The following is a 21013-nucleotide window of genomic DNA, read 5'->3' as shown; positions in this document are numbered from 1 at the left end:
GCAGCCCTATCCTATTTTTCAGGGGATTTAATGCCATCAGTACTTATGGAACAGTGGAATTATTTGCTGGAAGAAAAGAATCCGAATCATGGTGGTGAGCAAAAATAGATATAAAAGAGGTGGAGAAAGATTCTGCACAGTTGATAAGCTCAATTTCCCAATAAATCCTCCTGAGCTTGTTTAGATTAGTGGTTCAAGCTGACTGATCTGCCAGGAATAAATGAAGCTTGGAGGAAAAGTAATACATCTGGATCTGCCTAAAACTCCTTGGAAATTTAACCTGTGCCTGTGACATACTTTTTGCACTTGAAGGGTTCACCCACACGAATCCTTACTTTATAATTGTTGAATAACTTAATTTCTTCTAAAAGATTTGAGCTCTGTGCTGTCCTCTCACCGTCAAGAATTTCACACTGGGGATGTCATAAAATCCAGCTCTTACTTGCCTGGTAGTTTTCATCACTAGAACTCAGAGTGCATTGCAAAAAAAAAAAAGGCCAATAACATTATTTCCATTTTGCAGACAAAATAGCTGAGGTTCAGTGAATTATAATAGGATCATAATAGGATCCCAGGGTAATAAATCAGGCAGGCTCCCCACGCTTTCTTCTGCTTACTTGAGATGGAGCAACATCCTAGATTGAAGCTGCAACTTTCTATTATAATATTACCTTCTTTAAGATGCAACAGTTAAACCAACAGAGGCAAACAGGCAACATCTATAACATTTACCATAGAAAATGGAAAATCAGGAAAGTGACAATTTCCCAAACGTCCTTCAACAGTTTCAAAAGCAGGGAGCAAAATTATAGTTTTTTATCCTCTTCTAATCAAAATTCTGCCATCAACCCCTAGGCTTATGGTGGTTTGTTTTCAGGTTTGGGGATTTTTGTTGGTTTGGGGGTATTTTTTTGTTTGTTTGTTTGTTTAGTTTGGCTTTTTGGTTGGGTTTTGGTTTTTTTTTTCCTTTTCCTTTGTCATGTTATTCCTGACAAGCTCAAATTTCCCCCGAGGGCTCGTAGACGTCTGGTTTTACTTACCCAACACCCACTTCATGATGAGCAGTTCCGTCCAGGAGAATTGAGTAGTTTTGACTCTGAAGATCTGTTTGGGGTGATCCGTGATGGTCTCGTTGGGGAGATTTTTGACTCCCTCGAACCGATCCGACGCGTTCACCACCAACAGCCCCAGGAAGATTGTGAAAGAAACTGCGTGGGCCACAAACTTCATGAAGGGACTTCTGAGGGTCCGTCCCAGCTGCAGTGGAACCCAGAAAACACAGAAGATTTTTTAATTTTTTTTATTTATCCACCTCCTGGAAGTTTTTTTCCCATAAAAATTTGAATATTGTTCCATTCCTATATATGAACGTTTGAATTTTTTCCCATAAAAGTTCCCATGAAGTTGCAATGTCAATTGCTCTAAGGGAAAGTACTTTTCTTGGAGCTATTTTGGAAGAGAGCAAAAATATGAACGTTTGAATTTTTTCCCACAAAAGTTTTTACGGTTTGCCCAAGGTGAAAAGGATTCAGAACTTATTTGTAGATCATTAAGTAAATAGGGTTTAGATTTGTTCCAGTTGTTGTTTGCTATTACTAGACATTATGCATTGGATAATTTTTTATCTTATATTTCTCCTTTAAACCTACATGTAACATCTAATTGTCCTGGCCATATGGAGGGTGGAAAATGAAGAGACAGGACATTTATATGAGAGGCATGTTTGTTTGTATATGTGAGTATGAATGTCCTTATTTGTCACTATAAATCCTAGTGGTGGACCCAATTCTCACCCTTAAATCACTGTTATATATTAGAATCTTTTATTAGTGGTGAATTCTTGGTTCATTATCAATGTGTAAGAAACAGCCTTCTGTTTAAATATTTTCTAGCAACGCTTTTAATATGCTTTGCTTTGATAATCTTCTGTCATAATTCCTACAAAATCTGGGGAATCACTCCCAGAACACAAGGATTTATTTCAGGACATTAAGCCAAGAACCAGAGCAGCAGGTCTCTTCTCTACAGATAATATTTGTTCCATTTTTCTTGAGAGGCTTTCTTTGTCAATGAATTTAAATATCACTCTTTTAATTTTACATTTTCTGTGAACTAAAAAAAACCAGTACTCCCAAAAATGTCAGAGTGGAAGCATTTTTAGGAGCAGTAGGACTGAAGCCTGTGGTGTTGGACACGACAGGGAGCAATGGAAGAGCTGTCCTGGATGGGCCCTTTGCAAACAGCCCTCAAAGCAAATTCCCCTTGGTGGCAAGGTATCATCAAATTTTTCTTAATATCTACTGACTTAATCATAAAACTCCATAAAAAATATGAAAAAGGACTGAAAAAGGAAATTCCTTGGGTTTTTATTTATCTCTAAGAGTAGATTAATTCAAAGGAGCCCAGCTCTCTGGTCACTGAAGAACAGGAAATATTTTAAAAGTAGAGCTCTTGTCATCATATTTTCAGGCAACAGACTGTACAACTTTTCTGTTGCAATCTTTTATCTCCTCTTTTGATCACCAGTGAAAAAGGTTTCAGAGACTAACAGTTCATTTCAGGAGTCATGGCCTAAAAGAGGTGGATGAGTCAACCTGGATATTTCAGGACAGGACAGGCTTAAACTTCATGGCTCTTGTCAACAGTTTGTGCATCCAGAGGTGAATGAATGACTGACGCTAAAACTGGTTTTAAAATAGACAGCTCTGTGCAACTGAATGCAGAAGAACACTTAAAGCTGAGTTGCAAACTCCAGTCAATACTGTTTACCAATTTTTTGAGGGGGTATTTGGTATGGTCCAGTCTAGTCCCACAGAGCTTTATTAAAGAAAATTCTCTGCTAGGGAGGAAAGGTTTGAAAACAAGTTTCTTGCTAAGATACATGAGGGAAGGAATTATTTTGAGATATGAATTCCTCTATTATTCTGTGTGGAACTGCAGAATTTGATCATCTTAAGAATGTGACACACAGCAGGATTGGTCAGGACAGCTCTTATAAACAGTATTCCTCAGCAGAGATTTCCTTCATTTTTCTCCCTGCCTTAGTCCAGAAATTAATCCCTGACTCATTCCTGGGCATCAGTGTGTCTCTTAAAACAGGCCTGATTTAAGTCAAATATCTTAACTGATTGTTACTATAAAAATTATTTCATTACCCAGCTGTGTATCAAGATTGTTTTTGTCAGTTAAAACCAAGTAAAAGACTTGTAAAGTTGACCAGGACAAAACTGGGCTGCTCAGAATCAAAAATCTTCTGCATCACACATAAATCACCTCTAACACCCCCATCCTTTCAGTGGATCTGCTGCCTTTGGGGAATTTTCTGCAGTTACACCTTTAGAGGATCCAAAGCTCATGGATCAACACCCAGCCCTTGGATTTAATAATGATGATTTAGAGGGAGGTACCAGTTCAGGGAGGGGGAAAATGCATTTGTTATTCAGTTATTTCTCTCACAATCAAAAAATCAAGACTCCATTGTTCTGATCAAGGCAAATCTATGCATTGAAAGACAATCCCTGGCTGAAAGAAATGTCAAATGGACTCTGTGCTAGAAGGTTACCTGTTGTTTTTCACAGTCTAAAGTGAGGTGAAAAGAAAGGAATACTGAAAAGTGAGAATGCATGAAAGGTTTAGTGTAATGAGCTGATGAAAAGTTATATCCCTTCCCCCCCATTTTTAATTTCAGCAAACCTACCTCAAGAAATTAAATACAAATAACTTTCTCAGTAATTTCTTTTTTTTTCTGTTGTATAACCATTTTTAAATTTTTTAACCTCACTTTATTTCTCCTTAGTTTTCATGCCTTTCATTTAAATTCTCCACTTATTCTGGTCTAATTGTTCTTCCCACCTGTTGCTATATTCAAATGTGACCTCTGTAATACTGAGAACATACCACAAGTGTTGCTGTTGGCTGGTTTGCCAACTCCCAGCACATTCAACAGAGGTGAAGGAGATTAAACAGTTTCCTAAATCCCTGCTAGACCGGGGTCTGCCATGAGTGAATCCACGTGGTAATTCCACACATTAATTCCCTTTACAACCCAGCCCAAAGCACCCTTAGCACAGCCCAGCTTGCACACAAACTTCTCTTTATGCAACTCTGGGGTCCTGTCTGTGATTCATAAAAGATGAGGGGCTTTGTGCTGATACAAACCTTGAGGAGATGAAGTTGCAGAGTCAATTGGTCTAAGAGAAAGTACTTTTCTTGGAGCTATTTTGGAGGAGACCAAAAATTTTTTATCATCTCGGACATCTTGAAAGACTGTTTTTCTGATTGTGCTAATATAAATCTTTTCAAATTACAGTTTTTCCTTAATACTTGGTCATGGATCTATAATTTTTTGGGCTGGATAAATTAAGAAAGGATTCCTCACTGGTTGTTAGAGGAAAGTGGAGAAAATGTTTTCAAGACTGAATACATTATCAGCGCCAGGGTCACTTTGATCAAATTTAAGTACCTGTGATAAGCCTCCTGCAGAAGGTGTCTACCTTGTAATGGATGATGTTGCTGGTTATTGCTGAATGTGAAATTATCTTCTTTTTCTGTGGCAAGAGTAGTTTATTTATCACTCAGCCACACACCTATTCATCTCCACTTGTTTGAGGAGACTCTTTCAGGATGGAAACCTCTACAAATTTCATTCTACACCACATAATCTTTACCTAAACTAAAGGTTGGCTCAGGTCCTTTGACCTCTGGGTCTCTAAAACCCTTCTGCTCCATCTGATCTCTATTTAGGTACACTGAATTATTTCAAGTTTCATCATCTTTTCTCTCAAAAGCATCAGGATTGTATGATTCAGTCTCATCTCTGCAACACTAAGAAGTTCCCTGGGGCTTGCCAGACTTTCAGGCCCAAGTGCCATAATAATGCTCCACTAACTAAAACCACAAGCTCAGAAAGGAGAAGGAAAGGGAAGAAAGGAGACCTGGAGAAGGGAGGAACCTGCAACAAAAAGTACATAAAAGTAACAAGAGTTCAAAGATCCCTAAAAGAGCAACAAGAATTTTCTCTCCTTTAGTTATTTCAAATTTTGGTGGCTTTTATTCTTTCTTCACCCCACTCCTGTGTTGTTGCCTCCTATCCATTTCTTCCTGTTCTTTTGTTGGCACCTACTTTATTTCCCCACCATCCCACCTTTAAAAAAGATGAATCTCAAGCCATGCCTGTTAGTCCCAAGTGTGTATGTCAAGCAACACCTCAGGCTTGCTCTCCCCTGGGCAACCTCAGAGGGTACCACGAATCACTTCCCAGCAACATGATGGAAAAAAGATGTGACTTCATTCCATGCCCTGGATGAAATAACCACCCCCTGCACCTTGCTGAGGCTGTACCTTGCTGCAGGGAGCGATCCAGTAGGCTATGGCAAGGAAGGGCAGGCCAATGGAGACTCCAAAGACAGCCAAGAACTTCACAGCTATGGATTGCTGCCGCAGGCCCGAGAGGTTCTCGTACCACATGGTGAGCAGCTGCTGCTGGCAGTTGGGGTGGGCCACAAACTGAGAGAGAAACAGAAATAAAGGTGTCAGTAGCATTGCCTGAAGAGGAAAGAGGAAGAGATTTCAGGGAATACCCTGATTAACTTGCCCACAGGACAAGGCAGGGCACGTCTTTATTGTCCAACACATCTTAGGGTGTCACCAGCAGAGAACTGCAAACCAGGCACCCAAAATCTCCAGGTACTGGCAGAACATGTTCCACTTCTCCTCCTCGTCTTTTCTAGAGAAAAAGTATTTTTTTTTTAATGATTAAAAAGCATGGATATGCTTTTTGTGGGCTAAAACACAAAATCCATCAGCGGAGAGCACTGACAAATTTCCTCTGAGCAAGTTATTTCTTGGGGTAATAGAGTCTACATTGAGATGCAGAAAAGAAACAGAGGGGCTTTGATTTCAAGCTGAAAAAAACCCACCTGTGCTGACCTGCTAAAGACTTAGACCATTGGCATAGTAGGTTTACACAGCATTAATATTATATTGTTGTATTCACTGCATGAAGACCAAAAGTGAACCATCCTACAGGGTTCTCCTGTAAATTATGAGAGATCTGGCCAGTATTTTACTACTTTAAATGCTTCATCTCAGAGTACCTTTCAAAAAACGACAGCTCCTTCTTTGCTGATCAGACAAAAAGACAAATCTAACAGCGGGAGGGAAAAAACTGTGGTGCTCTGGTACAGAAAGTACATGTTTTGTATTCTGGAACTGAGACTGTTCCTCAGTTTATTGTTCAGAGGTAAAAGACAAGGCAGCAGTAGACAAGGGAAAAGGGCAATTTCTTAATGGCAAAATTACAGCAACACCAGATCCCACGTAAGAGTTTTATAATAAAAGATTGAACTATTTTATGTTATCCTTCAAGGTGATTGAATTTAGAATGTGACTATCCTTAATCACAAGGAAAGGTAATTAAAAGGCAAAACAACTGAAAGAAAAGATGAAAAATAAATATGTTGCTAATGCAGATAATTGCACTGGCAGAACTGAGGGTTTCATTTATTAGTTCAATGGCTGAACAAATGTTCCTGGGAGGGAAATGTAAAATTTTCCACTGTTTCAGGGAGCAGAACTTTCTGGAGGTGAAGGGGAGGATGAAGGGGGTCAAGAGAGAAAGAGAGGAGGAAATAAGAGGTTACTGAGGGCTTGGTGACCAACCTTGCCCTGTGTCAGCCCTTTGAACTTCACCCAGCTGGGGGATTTCAGCTGCCTGTAGTTTTATTGTAACTGAAAAGTAGAGAAAATTCTAACTCTACTTTCATCTTCACTATCTGTGAACCTAATGGACTCTTTTTGATGTGTTTGCATAAGAACAAAACTGTTAAATGTGAGTTTAAATGATCAGTTCATCGCTGGTGCAGGATGAAATACAGTTGCACAGTAATTAGGATTGCTGTGCAGTAGCACTTTTCCTTCATTAATAGCACATTAGCAGCTATTTAAAATGTGCTTCTTCTGATGAATTAGGCTTTGGGGTCTACATTTCTCAAAAAGAGAAATAAAAAAAAAAAGCCTATAAGACTTATTCAGTGGCAAAGTCAACCAGAACCAAGACATTTGATAGGTACTTTTGACCTCCTTTGTCTCTGGATTTTTTTTCCCCCATTTTAATGTGCTTTCTTTTAAACTGCTTTCAAAAATAAGAAAACTGTCAAAAAAGGTAATTATAAATTGTAGTCCTAGTCCTTCTGAGCATTTAAAGTTTCCTGTGGAGGTGATGACAGCAGTACCACAAGGAGGCATTTCCTAAGGTCCAGTGTTTGTGCTGATGCTGCTTGGGCTCTTTATCTTCCTGGTTAATAGACAGAAGGATGAAGTGGAAGAAAATTCAACAGAGAATTTATCCTTTCTGTAAATTTTATTTTCAGATGTGATGAATTCAACAACAATTGTAGCAACTCATGGAAAGGAGAATTACATCAGTAATTGTGCAGACTTCTGAGATGAAGGGCCCAAGAAACATCCAGGCTTCCTCCTCTTGCAACTGGTCATTGCATTATGAGAATTGTTTCAGACAAAGGAGCTCAGTTGTCCTTGGCAATGAGACAGTCAAAGACTTCGGCTGGTTTGGCATTTCAGAGAATTCATCAGACATTTTAATCTGTTTCATTTTTTCCCCTTTGTCTGGGAACAGCTACAATGAAAATACAAATAGAGGAAAATTGAGAAGGAATTGCCATAAAACGCACTTCAGTGGAACGATTTATTTTGTGCGAGGCAATAAGGACGGGCAGCAGGCCATGGAGCCTTGATGGTGTTCATCTCCCTCTGATTATCACAAAAACCAGGGGAAAAGAAGATAAGGAAGATCAGAGCACGGGTGAGTTTTGATGTGTTGTTTGCTTACAGCAAGCAGGGCAGTTTTTCATTATGTTTGCTCTCTCAGACATTAATGAAACACACAGTGACCCTGGCCACTGCCAGCCCTGTCCCCATCAACAGCTCAGACACTGATCTTAGATCTCCTCAGAGATGTCACAGAGCCATTTGACTTCCTCTCTTCTGGAGAGGAGCAGAGCTGGAGACAAAAGCTTCGAGGCAGAATCCTTCAAAGGGTGATGAAAAATGGGGGAGAGGGGGAGTGATATTGAATTTCAGAGGGCTGAACGCTGCGGTGCTTTTTCAGTGTTCCCATTAAATGCTCTTTTCTTTTCTTCAGGACTGGAAAATGAGGCTGGGAGGCTTTTAGGGACAAACTGTGGATGCTCCTGTGCTGCATCCCAGAAGATGAGAGAGGCAGAAAGTGTTGCAGCAAGAGTGGTGTGGGCAGGGCTGTGCAGAAGGGCAAGATAGCTCTGAATGAAATGGAAGCCCTGGCAGGGAGGGCATTGCCTGGCTCCAAAAGCAGCCTTTTAAAAGCCTTAAGTGCTTTATCTCACGGGCAGAGCCAGTCCCCTCCAAGCTGATAAAGGTAATGCATCAGGAGCTGGGAGCTCAAGCAAAATGTTTTCCAGTGCTTCTGCATTCAGAAACCACAGTGGGAGCTGTTCTGGTCCCGTGGCACTGGGACCCCAGTAGATGGCACTGCTTTTTCCTTATACCTCTGGTTTAGGAAGGGAATTGTGCTTCCCTCCAGCCTATCAGTCACACAGCTTTTTAAGTTTAAAAAAAAAGCTAAAGAAAAAAACATGATAAAATCACACCTCAATCTGAAGAGCCAGCCCTAATAATGAAGCTGCCAAAGCAGCATTTTTGAGAGGCACTGAAATACTCAGGAAAGACACCTCCAAAAGCCCCTGTCCTGTGTCACGGGGAATTAAATGATAGAGATGAATATTTTTTCTGTCATATGGAAAAAAAAAGTCTCTAAAAGCCTTCAGTGGGAATTGAAAGGGCCCAAAGGAACTGTTCTACACACAGAAACAGTGTTTGAGGCCTCTGTGGATACCACGTTGAGCAATAACTTTTCCATGTTGCCATCTAATTTGATGCATGACAGCTCTTTCTGGTAACTCAGCATGGATATGCATTGTGGGAAAGCACTTCACAGCTCTCATTTTTTCCTCAACATACTTGTTCAAAAACGCAAGGGTTTCACTACACAGATGATAAAGTACCTCTGTACCTCAATAAATACATGGGAAGTTACTTCTGATAGAAAACACTGTGATAGAAAGACTTTTATTTTCTATTTTCTATTCTATTGAACAGAGAAAGAGCCTGTGATGAGGAACCTGGTCACTTCTGCTGTTCAGTAATAGCACTGGATTGCTTAAGCTGCCAGTGCTTGGGTACTGTTTAAACACCCAGTCCTAAACCCCACGTGGTCCTTGTCTTAAGGGCATCTCTCCTATCCTGTGGCACACAGCAGATAAGCTACAGAAAGGTGACAAAAAAAACCCAGGAAATTCTTGAGTGTCAGGCAATGCTCACACATTAAACAGGGAAAAAAGTGGGGGGGAGGGAAGAGAAAAATAAAATAGAAAATGAGAAGAGAAAGAGGAGAGGGAGAAGAGGGAGAAGGAGAAGAAGAAGGAGAAGAAGAAGGAGAAGAAGAAGGAGAAGAAGAAGGAGAAGAAGAAGGAGAAGAAGAAGGAGAAGAAGAAGGAGAAGAAGAAGGAGAAGAAGAAGGAGAAGAAGAAGGAGAAGAAGAAGGAGAAGAAGAAGGAGAAGAAGAAGAGAGGAATCTCTACCTTGAACAGAAAAATGGTATCAGCAAAAATAAGGAAACCTATGGCAAGACAGGTAAAAGACAGAGGTCAGCCTCAGATGTTTGGAATTAATCATGCAAAAAGAAACCGGAATTATTGAAATCATTCTAATTCCCTCAAAAAGGGCAGAAATCTCCCACTGAGGCAAAAGAATGAGCCACTCTGACAGGATCATCTCACTCTGCTAATGCAGCTACCCTGCACAGCCAGGGGCTGAGGTAAGAAGGAAAAACTCATCAGGGAAGCAGTGAAAGCAGTTTAAAAACCTGCATGTCAGATCTAACAAAGCAGAGCTGTGACTGGAACATCCTGAGGTGCTCCTGTCGTGTCCTCTGAGCTTGTCCCTTCCCTGTCAGCCTTGTGGCAAACCTCAGTGTGTTTAATCACTGAGGGAGAGCTAAAAAGGGGCTGCATAAATAGACTCTCAGGAGAACACTGGTGATGTCAGGAGACACTGGCAGGGGCAGGGATGAGCCATTTCTCTTCCCATCATGTAGCTGCATTCATGTCCTTCAAACAACCTTCCTGGGTTCATTATTAAACATTTATCTTTTGATGTAGCTCATCAGTTCTGCAAGCCTACAATGAGAAACATATTTTAGGCTGCAGCACCTGCTCACATGGACCCTGGGTTGGGTGTGTAATGTTGCAAATGCTGGAGAACAGAGTTAAAACGCTGAAACACTTTGGGTGACTCATTGGAGTAACCTTGTACCTCTGAATAACAGGCAAAAATGAGAGGGGCAGCAAGTGGATTGTACTTATGGCTTTTTCAATTTTGCCACAGCAGGAGGGCTGGAACTGGGTGATCTTTAAGGTCCCTTCCAAGCCCAACCATTCTAGGACTCTAGAGCAGGAGCAGTGGGAAAAACCAGGGGGGATCTGAACCACAGTGTGCTCTGCAAAGATGAAAGTACAGGGGTATTATCATGAAGATTTCCAGGCAAACACAGCCTGAGCTGAGCTTGTCAGGCTTGTGTTCCCAAAATACCAAAGCCAGTCCTGGTCTGGAAGGTGAGTTGGGGTTTCCTTGGCAGCTGTGCATGAGCAAAACCAGAGGCAGGGAGGGAGGCCAAGCTGGGCTCGTGTGTCTCGTTTCTCCCGGTGAAACCTTCACCAAAGGAGATGTGAAATCATCTTTTTTTCAGCAGGTTGCTGAAGATGGGAGTAGCAGCAAACATCAACAGGGGTGGAAGAAACTCAGGGAAAAGTCAAAGCAGGATGTTACTGCTCTTCCCCCAAGGGTGAAAAATATAATCCCATTTCACCAAAGAGGGTCAGGTGAATTAAAGGACAAACATGTGTCAACATGTAAATGATAGGAAAAAAATGAATTAAAGTATTAAAACAGAACGTAATTCCTTTGCCTTTATGTAGGTTTCCAGTTTTGAAGATTACTTTGATATTTTAAGCATTTTTAAGACTTAAAGCCTAAATAAAGAGTCTGGATTTATACTGAATAAAATACTTTTCTTTAACTGGAACATACTTTCTGGGGGGAGGGAAAAAAGGTGGAAAATGTGTCAGAACAGTTTTTTGATCCAGTAAAAGACCCACCTATTGCAAAGCTGTTTCACCTGATGCAGAGCAGAAGACGACAGAGCTCAGTGAGAATTCCTGAATTTCCACAGCACAGGAAAAGACCAGCACAAGCATCAGCCTTTTCTTATCTTCACCTTGTACTCTGCTCTCTGAACCTCCAAGTGAACAAAGAGCCCTCTGTTTTGTAGCAACTATTCTGAGACACCTCAGCAGAAGCAGATGGGAAATTATTTATGATATTATATATTTATTTCGTGCTCTGGAGAGCGAAAAAGATGTGCAAATGTTTGTGCCAATAAATTCTGACAGTTGAGATTGTCAGAGGTTAAATATGTTTGGAATTTGGCTCCCTGCTGCTGTGGCTGGTAAGAGGGGCAAGTAAAACTGTGGAGAATTTAAGAAAGAGATAGAAAAGTACTTGCCCTATTGCCAGTGAATTAAGAATAACATCTATAATTCCATTCCAAATACTCATGTTGTGACACTGGGACCTTTTCACAAAAGAGACCTCCTCTAATTATAGTAAATTCTATTCATGACCCCAGGCTCAATTTTAAAAACCCTTTGAACCAGAGGAACCTTACAAGGGAGAGTAAAAGCAGGTCAAAATTCCTCCATCCAGGTGCAAAAGAAAGATTTCAATGGAGGCAGGAAAATTCAGCAGATCAAACCTCGTTCCAGTGGGGTCTGACCATTGCACAGAAGGAAACCTTGCGTGACAAAAGGTCCTCTGGGATGTTGCTGCAGACACACAGAGAACATGAAGGAAGGAATCATCCCTGCCCTGAGGATTGTGCAGCTTCCCCTCTGTCCCTGGGGTTCATTTGACTGTCTAATGGCATCACACAAATATTCATGAGCTTCTGGCTCATCCTTCAGCTGAGCTTTCTGACAGGCATGGGGAGTGTTCAGCCCTGCTCTCTGCAGCCTGACCTCAGCATTTCTAAACCTGCCAGCAAAGGCAAAAGGTTTAGATTTGTAAGCAGGGCCCAGGTGAGCTGGAACAAACAGGAAAAAAACCCAGCTGATTGTGCATCTTCAGCCTCTGAGTTACTTTTTAGGCATAAACCCCTAAGTATTTAGTGTGTTTTTAGTAATAAGTTACACCTTTCATAAAACCTTTCACATGTCTCCTTCTGAACCAAAATATCTCTCTGATTAGAGCCATTTGGCAGCGGGTAAATACTTCTACTAAATCCCAGGATACTCAAATGTTCCCAAGTTTCATCAAAATCCAACATCTGCATCTACTTGCTGGTTGACCTGAGTTATCTGGTACAAAATTCTGATTTTGAACACTTAAAACCTTAGCACAGCTACAGTTTGCAACCACATCTCTTTCCTGTGACTCGGGAAAAGCAGGAGGTTTTTTGGGATAGATCCACTCTCTGCTAAATCAGTGAGTGCATTCCCAGCACTGGGATCTCACCTTGCAGAGGTGCCAAGGAGACAGAAGCAAGGCAGGGAAGGTCATCCCAGCACCCCAATGTTTGTGTCATTGCCCCAAACCCCCTGTGTGGCTCAGCCCTGTGAAGGAGACAGAATGATGCCATTGGGATGAGAAAAGTGGATGGAAACAGGCTTTGACCAGGCATCTGACTGTTCAACAGGCACGAAACAAAACCCAATAAAACCAAATCAGTCTAATAGAAAACCAAAATAATGGGGTAAATAAAACTACCAAGACCATTGCAAATGTAATTTTCACATTAACAGAAATGCTCCTCAGTGCTGAGCGAAAAAGCAAAATTAATAATCCTCCTAAGAGTTGAAGGAATAGAGAGGGACTTTTGGTTGTCCTTCTGTTAATTTTATATCGTATGAAATGAAAATGTCAGTCTGATATACTTGAGGTGTGGGACTGGAAAATGTAGAGTTTACACAAGTTCTTTCGTTGGTTCAGTTTAAACCTTTTTCTGACTGAAGTTTCTTTATGATTTGACTTCCCTGAGGCCAGGATGGGGCTCTTTTTTGTGCTCAGCATTCTTCTGTAGGGTCATGAATAAGGTGGTTGGCTCTTTGGAAAACTTCAGTTTCAAATCCTCCTGGGCTGCAGGTTTTCCGAGGAGATTTATGGTTAATGTCTGATTTCTCCTCTTTTCACATGTATGAATAAATCTTATCACTGAATTATTTATCTGAAAACAAGCAACTGAATTGCAAGTCCCAGCCTTTAACGTTCCAGGATTTTCATATCTGTGCAAAAATCAAACCCACTTGAAAACCCTTATTATTGAATTATTCATCTGAAAGCGTGGCACAATAAAAAAACCACCGAAAAACAATGTCCTCTTGGCATCTCAAAAAACAACCAGAGTGGGCACAGAAGGAGAAATTTAAAATTACAGAGGTTATTTCCCTCCCAGGACAGACAGAAATTATTTTCCTTTGGCTACATGGTGAAGAAACTGGGCTGTTCTCAAGATCTGATGTCTCTGGTGTAAATGGTTTCACTCCCAGCAGAGCTGAAGGAGGGACAGACTCACTCACAGGATGAGACTCCTCTCTTCATCAGGTAGAAAGCCCCAAAAATGTGCTCAAATGCAGAAATCTACAGCTGGGTGACAAGAAGGAAAGCCTCCCCTGGGACAGTATCCATGCAGACATCCAAATTTGAACACCACCTGGGAAAATACCCTCAATAACTTGAAATACTGAATTTTTAGGGTTTTTTTGAAGGGTCCTGTTCATCTGTATTTGAATTTCCATCCAAAATGCACATTTACAGGTCTGTTGCCTATGGGGACATAAATAAATTCAAAACTGGAGTCAGCTAAAGTCAGGTTTGTAGCAAACCATATTAATTAATATTTTTTTCTTTGTCTAAGAGAAAACAACCCTTCTCTAAAAGAATTTTATTATTAATAAAGGTAATTCATCTGTGATGTACATCCATGTAATGAGTTTGATGTGTTCCTGTGCTGACTTCTCAATATCTCAATGGACATCTAAGGCCCTGTGGCACTCTGCAAATGAAAATAATTAAGTCTGCATATTACATTAAATTGGGAATATTGCAAACACCATCGAGGAGGGAGAAATGATTCATTTAAGCCTTAAGAGGATGGATGTATGGGCAGGAAATAACCAAATGAGATTCATCACGGAAAAGAAAAAAAAAGATGAAAACATCTGGGCAAGAGGAAATAATCAGAGTCACAGATTTTCGTGGGAGGAAGGAACCTTGCTAATGAAATACTCAGAGATATAGAAATGTTTTCTGTGAGGAAGGGAAGTGACTCCTTCCCTTTCCAATCTCTGACAAAACATCTGTAATATGCGATTAAAAATGTAAAAAGAAAAAACATTATGTGGACAAGCTGAAGAGTCCAGAATGACCAGAGTGTTTCCACTGTTCCCTTGGATGTTAAATTACATTTGTACAGTATCAACTGGCTCTCCAGTGGTGGAAATGAGAGACACTTTTTATCCCACCACCACTGTCCAAGCCATCGATGGCTCCACAAGACCTCAGTTAAATGTTCCTGAAACTAAAGAGTGGGAAAAAATTAACAAGGGGTTGCAGAGACAAAACTCCAACTCCTTGAAATCCTTCTTTTTCTTGAGGAATTCTCCTCCTTGAGGTTTCAAATTTAGGTGGTCAGACACAAGCCTGTCCTGTCCCAAGGGATATCTGTTCCAGCCACGGGAATACTGACAGGTCAGTGTTTGTCCTGTGAGAAATTCCTAAATCTGTGGAGCTGGAACATTTCATTTTGGGTCACCAAAATATCATTTTCTGTTAATGCACCTTTTGGGGGGCAGAAGTGTCTCTTCAGCATAAGCAGGGCTGGTTCTTTTGCCCATTCAGGAATTAATTCACCTTCCCCAGCTCCTGTGAGGGCTGGAAAAGCTCCCAGTGTGGCCCCATTCCATGGGGAGAGAGACCCTGGAAGGCATTTCTTGTCCAGGGTACTGTGCAGGGTAAAACCCCCTCCTCTGGGTCCGTGGATGGGGAGCACAGGTTGCTGCAGCAGTTGATGAGACCTGGGACTTTCTATGCCCTTCAGAATCTGAGTGGTGTGACCAAGGCAGTGAAAAGTTATAATCTAATGCAGCCATGAGTATTCTGTTCAGAGCATCCTCCACATGTTAATTATTAATAATATAGTTATGAGAAAAGTTCCTGTTCCAGCTCTCTGTTAAATAGGATTTACACAGCCATCTGGTGTTCTGTTTAATTCTTCTTTTTTTTTTTTCCTTCTTTTTTTTTCCCCCCAGCCCAATTTATGTGTCTTACTGTTAATTAAATTGAAACACGTGAAAGAGAAAGGTGCTCTGGCTTTGTGGTGGCTACTGAGAAAACAGAGGTGGGCTACTCAACATTTGCAATTAAAAGAAGACAGCAGCAATAATTCTGCCGTTGGGAAAGAAGGAAAATGAGATGTCACCTCCTACAGAGAAGCATCAGCTTTACACCTAAAGGAAAGTGTTGGCATATAAGCCCCCTGCCAACATTAAAGAAACACATGAAAGGATCATATTGGTACAGATTAAAAACCTGTAGATTTTAGAAGAGAAGAGAAAATGTGAAGGCCTCTTTACAGTTGATATAAAGCAGAAAAATAGCTTTGCTGTGGGACATCAAAACCTTCATTTTCTCACTATTGGCTGTCCAAGGGTAGTCTCAGCCTCTGTACCTTTACCTCTCAAAGGCAGAAATCATACTCTGGCTTAATTAGAAATGAGTTCACACACAGAGAAAACCTGTGCTACCCTAATATTTCCAGTATCTGACTGAAAACAAAATTGTTTGATTGTTTCAAGAAAAAACCCCTCACATTACCATAACATTTTCAGTCCAGAACACAGAGTAAACTTTCAGGTCTCATCAGCCTGCACGAGGAGCAGCTCAGGGGATCACAGAGCTCCTGATCCTTCACCCCAACTCAAGCAATTCAAGCCACTTTTGGTTATAATCCACCAAAAACACCCAACTTAAATCATTCCTGACTGGAGAATGCAAATTCAAAGCATCACCAAATAACACTAATGGTCAAGTTGCAACAGTCCCATAACTTGAGCTAAAAGCCTGTTTCCTACAAAGAATCCAGGACTCAGTAAATGCTTAAATATTTGAAAATTGTTTGTTTTGCTCTTGGCAGACTGTCCCCATTTTAATATTTTTCGAGGAATCGTGAATCATTAAGATAGTTCATTTAAAATGCCTCTGGAAAACTTCAACAGAGGACATTTGAGTGAATTTTTTCCAAGAATCCTGGGGTACAGAGTGATTTTTTAGGTTTTCAAAAAACTGTACAGAATTACAGCATTTTTAAAGACCACTTTGTAAACTACTGTAATTTTAGCTGCAAAATATGTAAAAGCAGAGTTTCTTAATTCTTCAATTACCCTTATATAATGTCCTTCAATTATATTAGGGCCTTAAACTTCTCACCACCATCTCACATGTGCTTTGCAGAAAAAAAGAAACAAAAGGAACAAAGAGACAGACAAGTGAAGTCTGTCACCTTTGATGCTTTCTTGAATGACTTTACAAGATTCATCTCAAACTTTGTAAATTAGGAAAAAAGATAATGATCAATAAAACTGTGTCTTTTCAGGTGAACAGAGCACTGTTTTTTTTCCAAAAAGGTGTACTTGAATACAGGGTAAGAACTGGAGGAATGTGCCTCTGAAGGCAGCTAAGCCAGGATGGATGGATGGATGGATGTGCTCAAAGCAGCAACTCCAGCTCGTGGTCTTGGTGTCTGAGGGATGGCACAAATATTTAGGAGAATAAATGAGCAAAATAGCACAGAAGATTTCACGCATGGAAAAGCCTTGATGTTTTGACCAAAGTCCTGATAATCACTGGGGATTGTCCCTGGATGAGATTCTGTGTGTTTTAGATCAGTTCATTTTCTGAAGGGCACCAGAGCAAGGTTGGCTCCTGTCACCAAAGCAACAGTTTCAACAACTAAACTTGACCCAGCTTGTAAGTAAGAGTGAGCTGAGATGTTCTGCTCAGTTTTGGTGATGGAACAATGCAGAGACACAACATCCTTGGAGAAAATATTTGGCTTTATAGCATGTGCTCCTGCTTGAAAGCATTTAATTTCAAACATGAGCTCTAAGATTCTCTTTAATTAATGGCTTTCATAACAGGAAAAGACCTTCTCCAGCCAGCACAGCAGCACAGTCAAGAGGCAAAAGGAAGCAGGTGGTGGGTTAGGGAGGGGAAAGAGGGAGCAGATGTGAGCTTGGAAATTTGGAACACTCTTTGAGTTCCAGAGCAGGAGCCCAGTTCGCATCAATGCATATTGTGGAAGCAATTAATTGGGACCACCCAGGCCTAGAATTTGCCAGAATAAAATTTTCCATTCGCACAACACACTTCTGTGAAGCTGAAGAGTTGCTTTAAACACTTATGGATTTTTTTGTTGGTTTTTTTTTTTTCCACTTTGCAAATAAGCTTCTCAACACGAAACAACGTGACAAAATGCAAACCAAGCCACAAAATGCTACAGTTCTCAGGACAGTCCTGCTGCCACCGAATTCTATCTCTCAGGTATGATTTTTGAGTGACATCAAGGAAGCAGCATTTAGATGTGAACACTTAACCACCAGAGAGCCAAAGGAATAACTTTACCTTTTTGACCTCGTATTTGATGGCGAGTTTAATCCTGCTCAGGCTTGGCCGGTGGTGCTCAGGGTACAAGTGGATGTTGACATCTCCATTCAGAATGGCCTCCACCTCCTCAGTGTCCCTGCACAGGTCCAGCACCCCCACCACGAAGTCCTTGCATTGCATAGATAACTTCCGATAGTCGTTCTGGGGGAAAACAGAAAAAAAAACCCCAAGTCATTTCCTTGTTTAATTGATTATTTTAGTTGTGCACTCAAAGGCATGGAAATGAAAGGAGGAAAAAAGAAAAAAAAAGAAGAAGAGAGAGCAATTGTGAGCAAAGTTACTTCTGCAAAACTGCTGCCCGGAAGAGGCAGAAAGCCCTTGATTTCACCCAGCATGTTGATGGCTTTTCACAAATACACATGAGCTCCTCCAGACTTAATTAGCAATGTTTCTATCAGCAGCATAATAGAATTGCAGAGCATTGCAATAGAACAACTTTTTACAGAACAACAAGGAAATAATTTCTAGGGAAATTTTGATTTTTAAGCAACCAACTTATCTCTCTCCTCTCTGTGCGGCAAATCTCTAGGAATGTAAAACTCTGGCCAAAAAAAAAGAAAGGTCCTGCTAACTGGTTAAAATATACAGCAGATATTTCAATTTAGGTTCTTTCTTAGTAATTCTGTCTTTAGAAGTTTCAGACTCGTACAACAAGCTGGAGCATCACACACAGACATGTTCAAATGAATTATGTAGTTGTAATACCAATTTCAGCCTCAAATTTATTACCTTAGAATTTGGTTAAACAGTCCCAAAAGAGCACCCAGAGGATCTTTGTGTCACAGTATTCTCCAGGAACTGGGACTTCAGAAACTCAATACGATTTCCTATGAAATAATTTCACCTTTCAAACCCAAATTACACTTATGGGACAGGAGTTAACGTGTAGCTGACTTGACAGAGAGTTAGGAGAACGATTTCACTGCCTTAAATTAAATTGTGATTGATTTTCACGTTGGTACTTAAGAAACAAGGCAAGTGCCACCACCTGAGTAAATGTTGTAAATTAGAACACAATTAAGGCTACCACTGATATCATAGCAAAATGGTGATATTAAAGGCTCAATGCAACAAGTAGAAATAACAAACATAAGACAGGCTCTTACTGACTTGAGAGACCTTTTCAAATTAGGTTTGATGAGTTAATTAAATTCAGCAGCTTATCTAATTAAGCCAGCAGCCAAAAAAAGAAGATAGTTAAACCTGGCTTTGATGAAGTGATAAGGGTAACCTGGCTTTGTGCTTCTATGTTTTCTATTTTATTAATTCTATCATTTATACATAACAACATATCAGCCTTCCTTGTTAGACAAAGTTCCCAAAGTACTGTGCAAACATTCAATAATTAACATCACACTTTAAAATATGACGTTATTAGAGGTGGCTGAACCTCTTTGGACAGTTTTTTCCCTTCAGAACTGAGATGCTCTTGATAATGAATTTTTAAATGAGTTGGTTGAATGACTTTGCCGTAGGTTTGAGGTTGATTCTACTCTGTGGGGGTGTGTCCCAACTTTGCTTTCCGTGCTGTCCTGTTTGCTGAAGGCTGGGAAGAGCTGTCTCAGCTGGCACAGAGCAATGGAATAGTTGCAGGGAACCAACAGCCCCTCAGGGCTGGGATGAGGGTGTTCTGCAGAAAAGAGATGCCATTTCTGAGGGGTTCAGGAGAAGGGCCTGAGGAGCAGAGCTGGGGAATAACCTTTGCTTTAGTGCTGAGACCTTCTGCAAGGTGAAACTTGGATGTTATCTGGCAAAAAGGTTGAAACCTTGGTTCCCCTTTCCCCCCGCTGATCAACCTGGATGTTCTAACTGTGTTGTTAATGGAGAGCAGCAAGAACTCCAAATCTTCAAATCTTCATTAAAAGGACATAAGAGAACAACCAGCAGATCCTTACCCAGGTGAATGCCCCTTGCAGAAGCAGGGGCACCAAGGATCCTATAAACGTGCCAAGTTAGTGCACTAAGATTTAAGGTGTTCTTATGGTTCAGAAAATGATGGTTCATCTGCACCTAAATCTGGTACCTGAGCATTTTGTGAGATAGGGTTTGTAGAGTGAATGTTTTCAAATGTGGGGTGAAGTGAGGTCTGAAATGGAAATGAGAGACAGATTGTACTTTATGGCTTCAAAGTGCTCCTCTCAAATCAATTCCAGGCTTTAATCTTCCCCACACCAAGATGAATTTCAATAAATAGAAAGCTTGCCTGTTCCCTGAGAGAGCATATGACCAAACAAGAATATCAGTCTGAAAATAACCCCAGGAATGGTGAAGGACTCCAAGCATAGATAGACCTGAAAATAGATGCAGGCTGTGAATGAAATACCTGCTTGCCACAGGTAATGGAGATGCTTAATTAACGTTAAAAAAACACGAGGTTGAGAACTCTGCTGAGCTTTAGTACCATTCTCTATGTTCTGTTTGCAAACTTCACAAGCTTATCTCTTAACCAGCACATTTCAAGGAATTCTCATCACCAATTCCACATCACCTGAGCAACTAGCAAGTATAGCTCAGTTTATTTTTCCTCTTCCTTTAAGGAAAGCAGTTTAGTTTGCACCTAGGAAAGTGCTTCTAAAACAACTGTAAATGGCAGGTTCCCACCTGGCAAACTCCACCAAGGCCCAGCTTTATTCCCATCTCCAAGCCTCATGTTTTTACTGGTTCTGTGCATTTGCAGAGACTATGAATGATTTCCCCAAAGTGTTTTGCTCTGATTTTTAAGTAGACACAAGCAGCCATAAAATCTACCCAACATAAAGGCTGTAGAAAGAAAAAATAAAATAAAAAAAAAATAAAATAAAATGAGATAAAATAAAATAAGGTAAAATAAAATAAAATAGTAATAAAATGAAATGAAATAATAGTAAAATAAAATAAAATAAAATAAAATAAAATAAAATAAAGTAAAATAAAATAAAATAAAAAGATAGCGCCTTCAAGCAATTCTGCAGCCAAGCAGAAGAGCAACTTACTGCTCTCGGGAGACTGCTCATGTGTTAAGACAAGTCTCAATGATCACTGAACCTGCTGTGTCTTCTGATGATCCCTTTTACAAAAAGGCATTTGTCTCCTTTGTTCTGGCTTCTGTAATGCTCCCAGTCAGCACAGAAAATGCTGATCAGCCTGACAGTGAGAACACAGCCACTCAGGATTCTCCTCATGTCAGTGTACTTTTCTCTTCAAG

At 40.4% G+C, this 21013-nt stretch overlaps 1 protein-coding gene across 2 annotated transcripts in view; it reads right to left on the bottom strand.

Moving 5' to 3' along the window:
* TRPC7 (transient receptor potential cation channel subfamily C member 7) overlaps positions 1–21013 on the bottom strand; it is a 72216-nt gene that overhangs the window by 25702 nt on the left and 25501 nt on the right. For both annotated transcript variants that reach the window (XM_032703308.1, XM_032703307.1), the window contains exons 3-5: positions 17788–17970; positions 5341–5505; positions 1041–1257 (exon numbers count right to left, since the gene is read on the bottom strand). In XM_032703308.1, coding sequence (XP_032559199.1) covers positions 1041–1257; positions 5341–5505; positions 17788–17970 — 565 coding nt within the window. The remainder of the gene's footprint in view (positions 1–1040; positions 1258–5340; positions 5506–17787; positions 17971–21013) is intronic.

The sequence above is a fragment of the Chiroxiphia lanceolata genome, chromosome 15, assembly GCF_009829145.1.
Source record: "Chiroxiphia lanceolata isolate bChiLan1 chromosome 15, bChiLan1.pri, whole genome shotgun sequence".
NCBI lineage: Eukaryota > Metazoa > Chordata > Aves > Passeriformes > Pipridae > Chiroxiphia > Chiroxiphia lanceolata.
The sequence above is the reverse complement of the archived record's forward strand: the minus strand, read 5'-3'. Positions and strand labels throughout refer to the sequence as shown.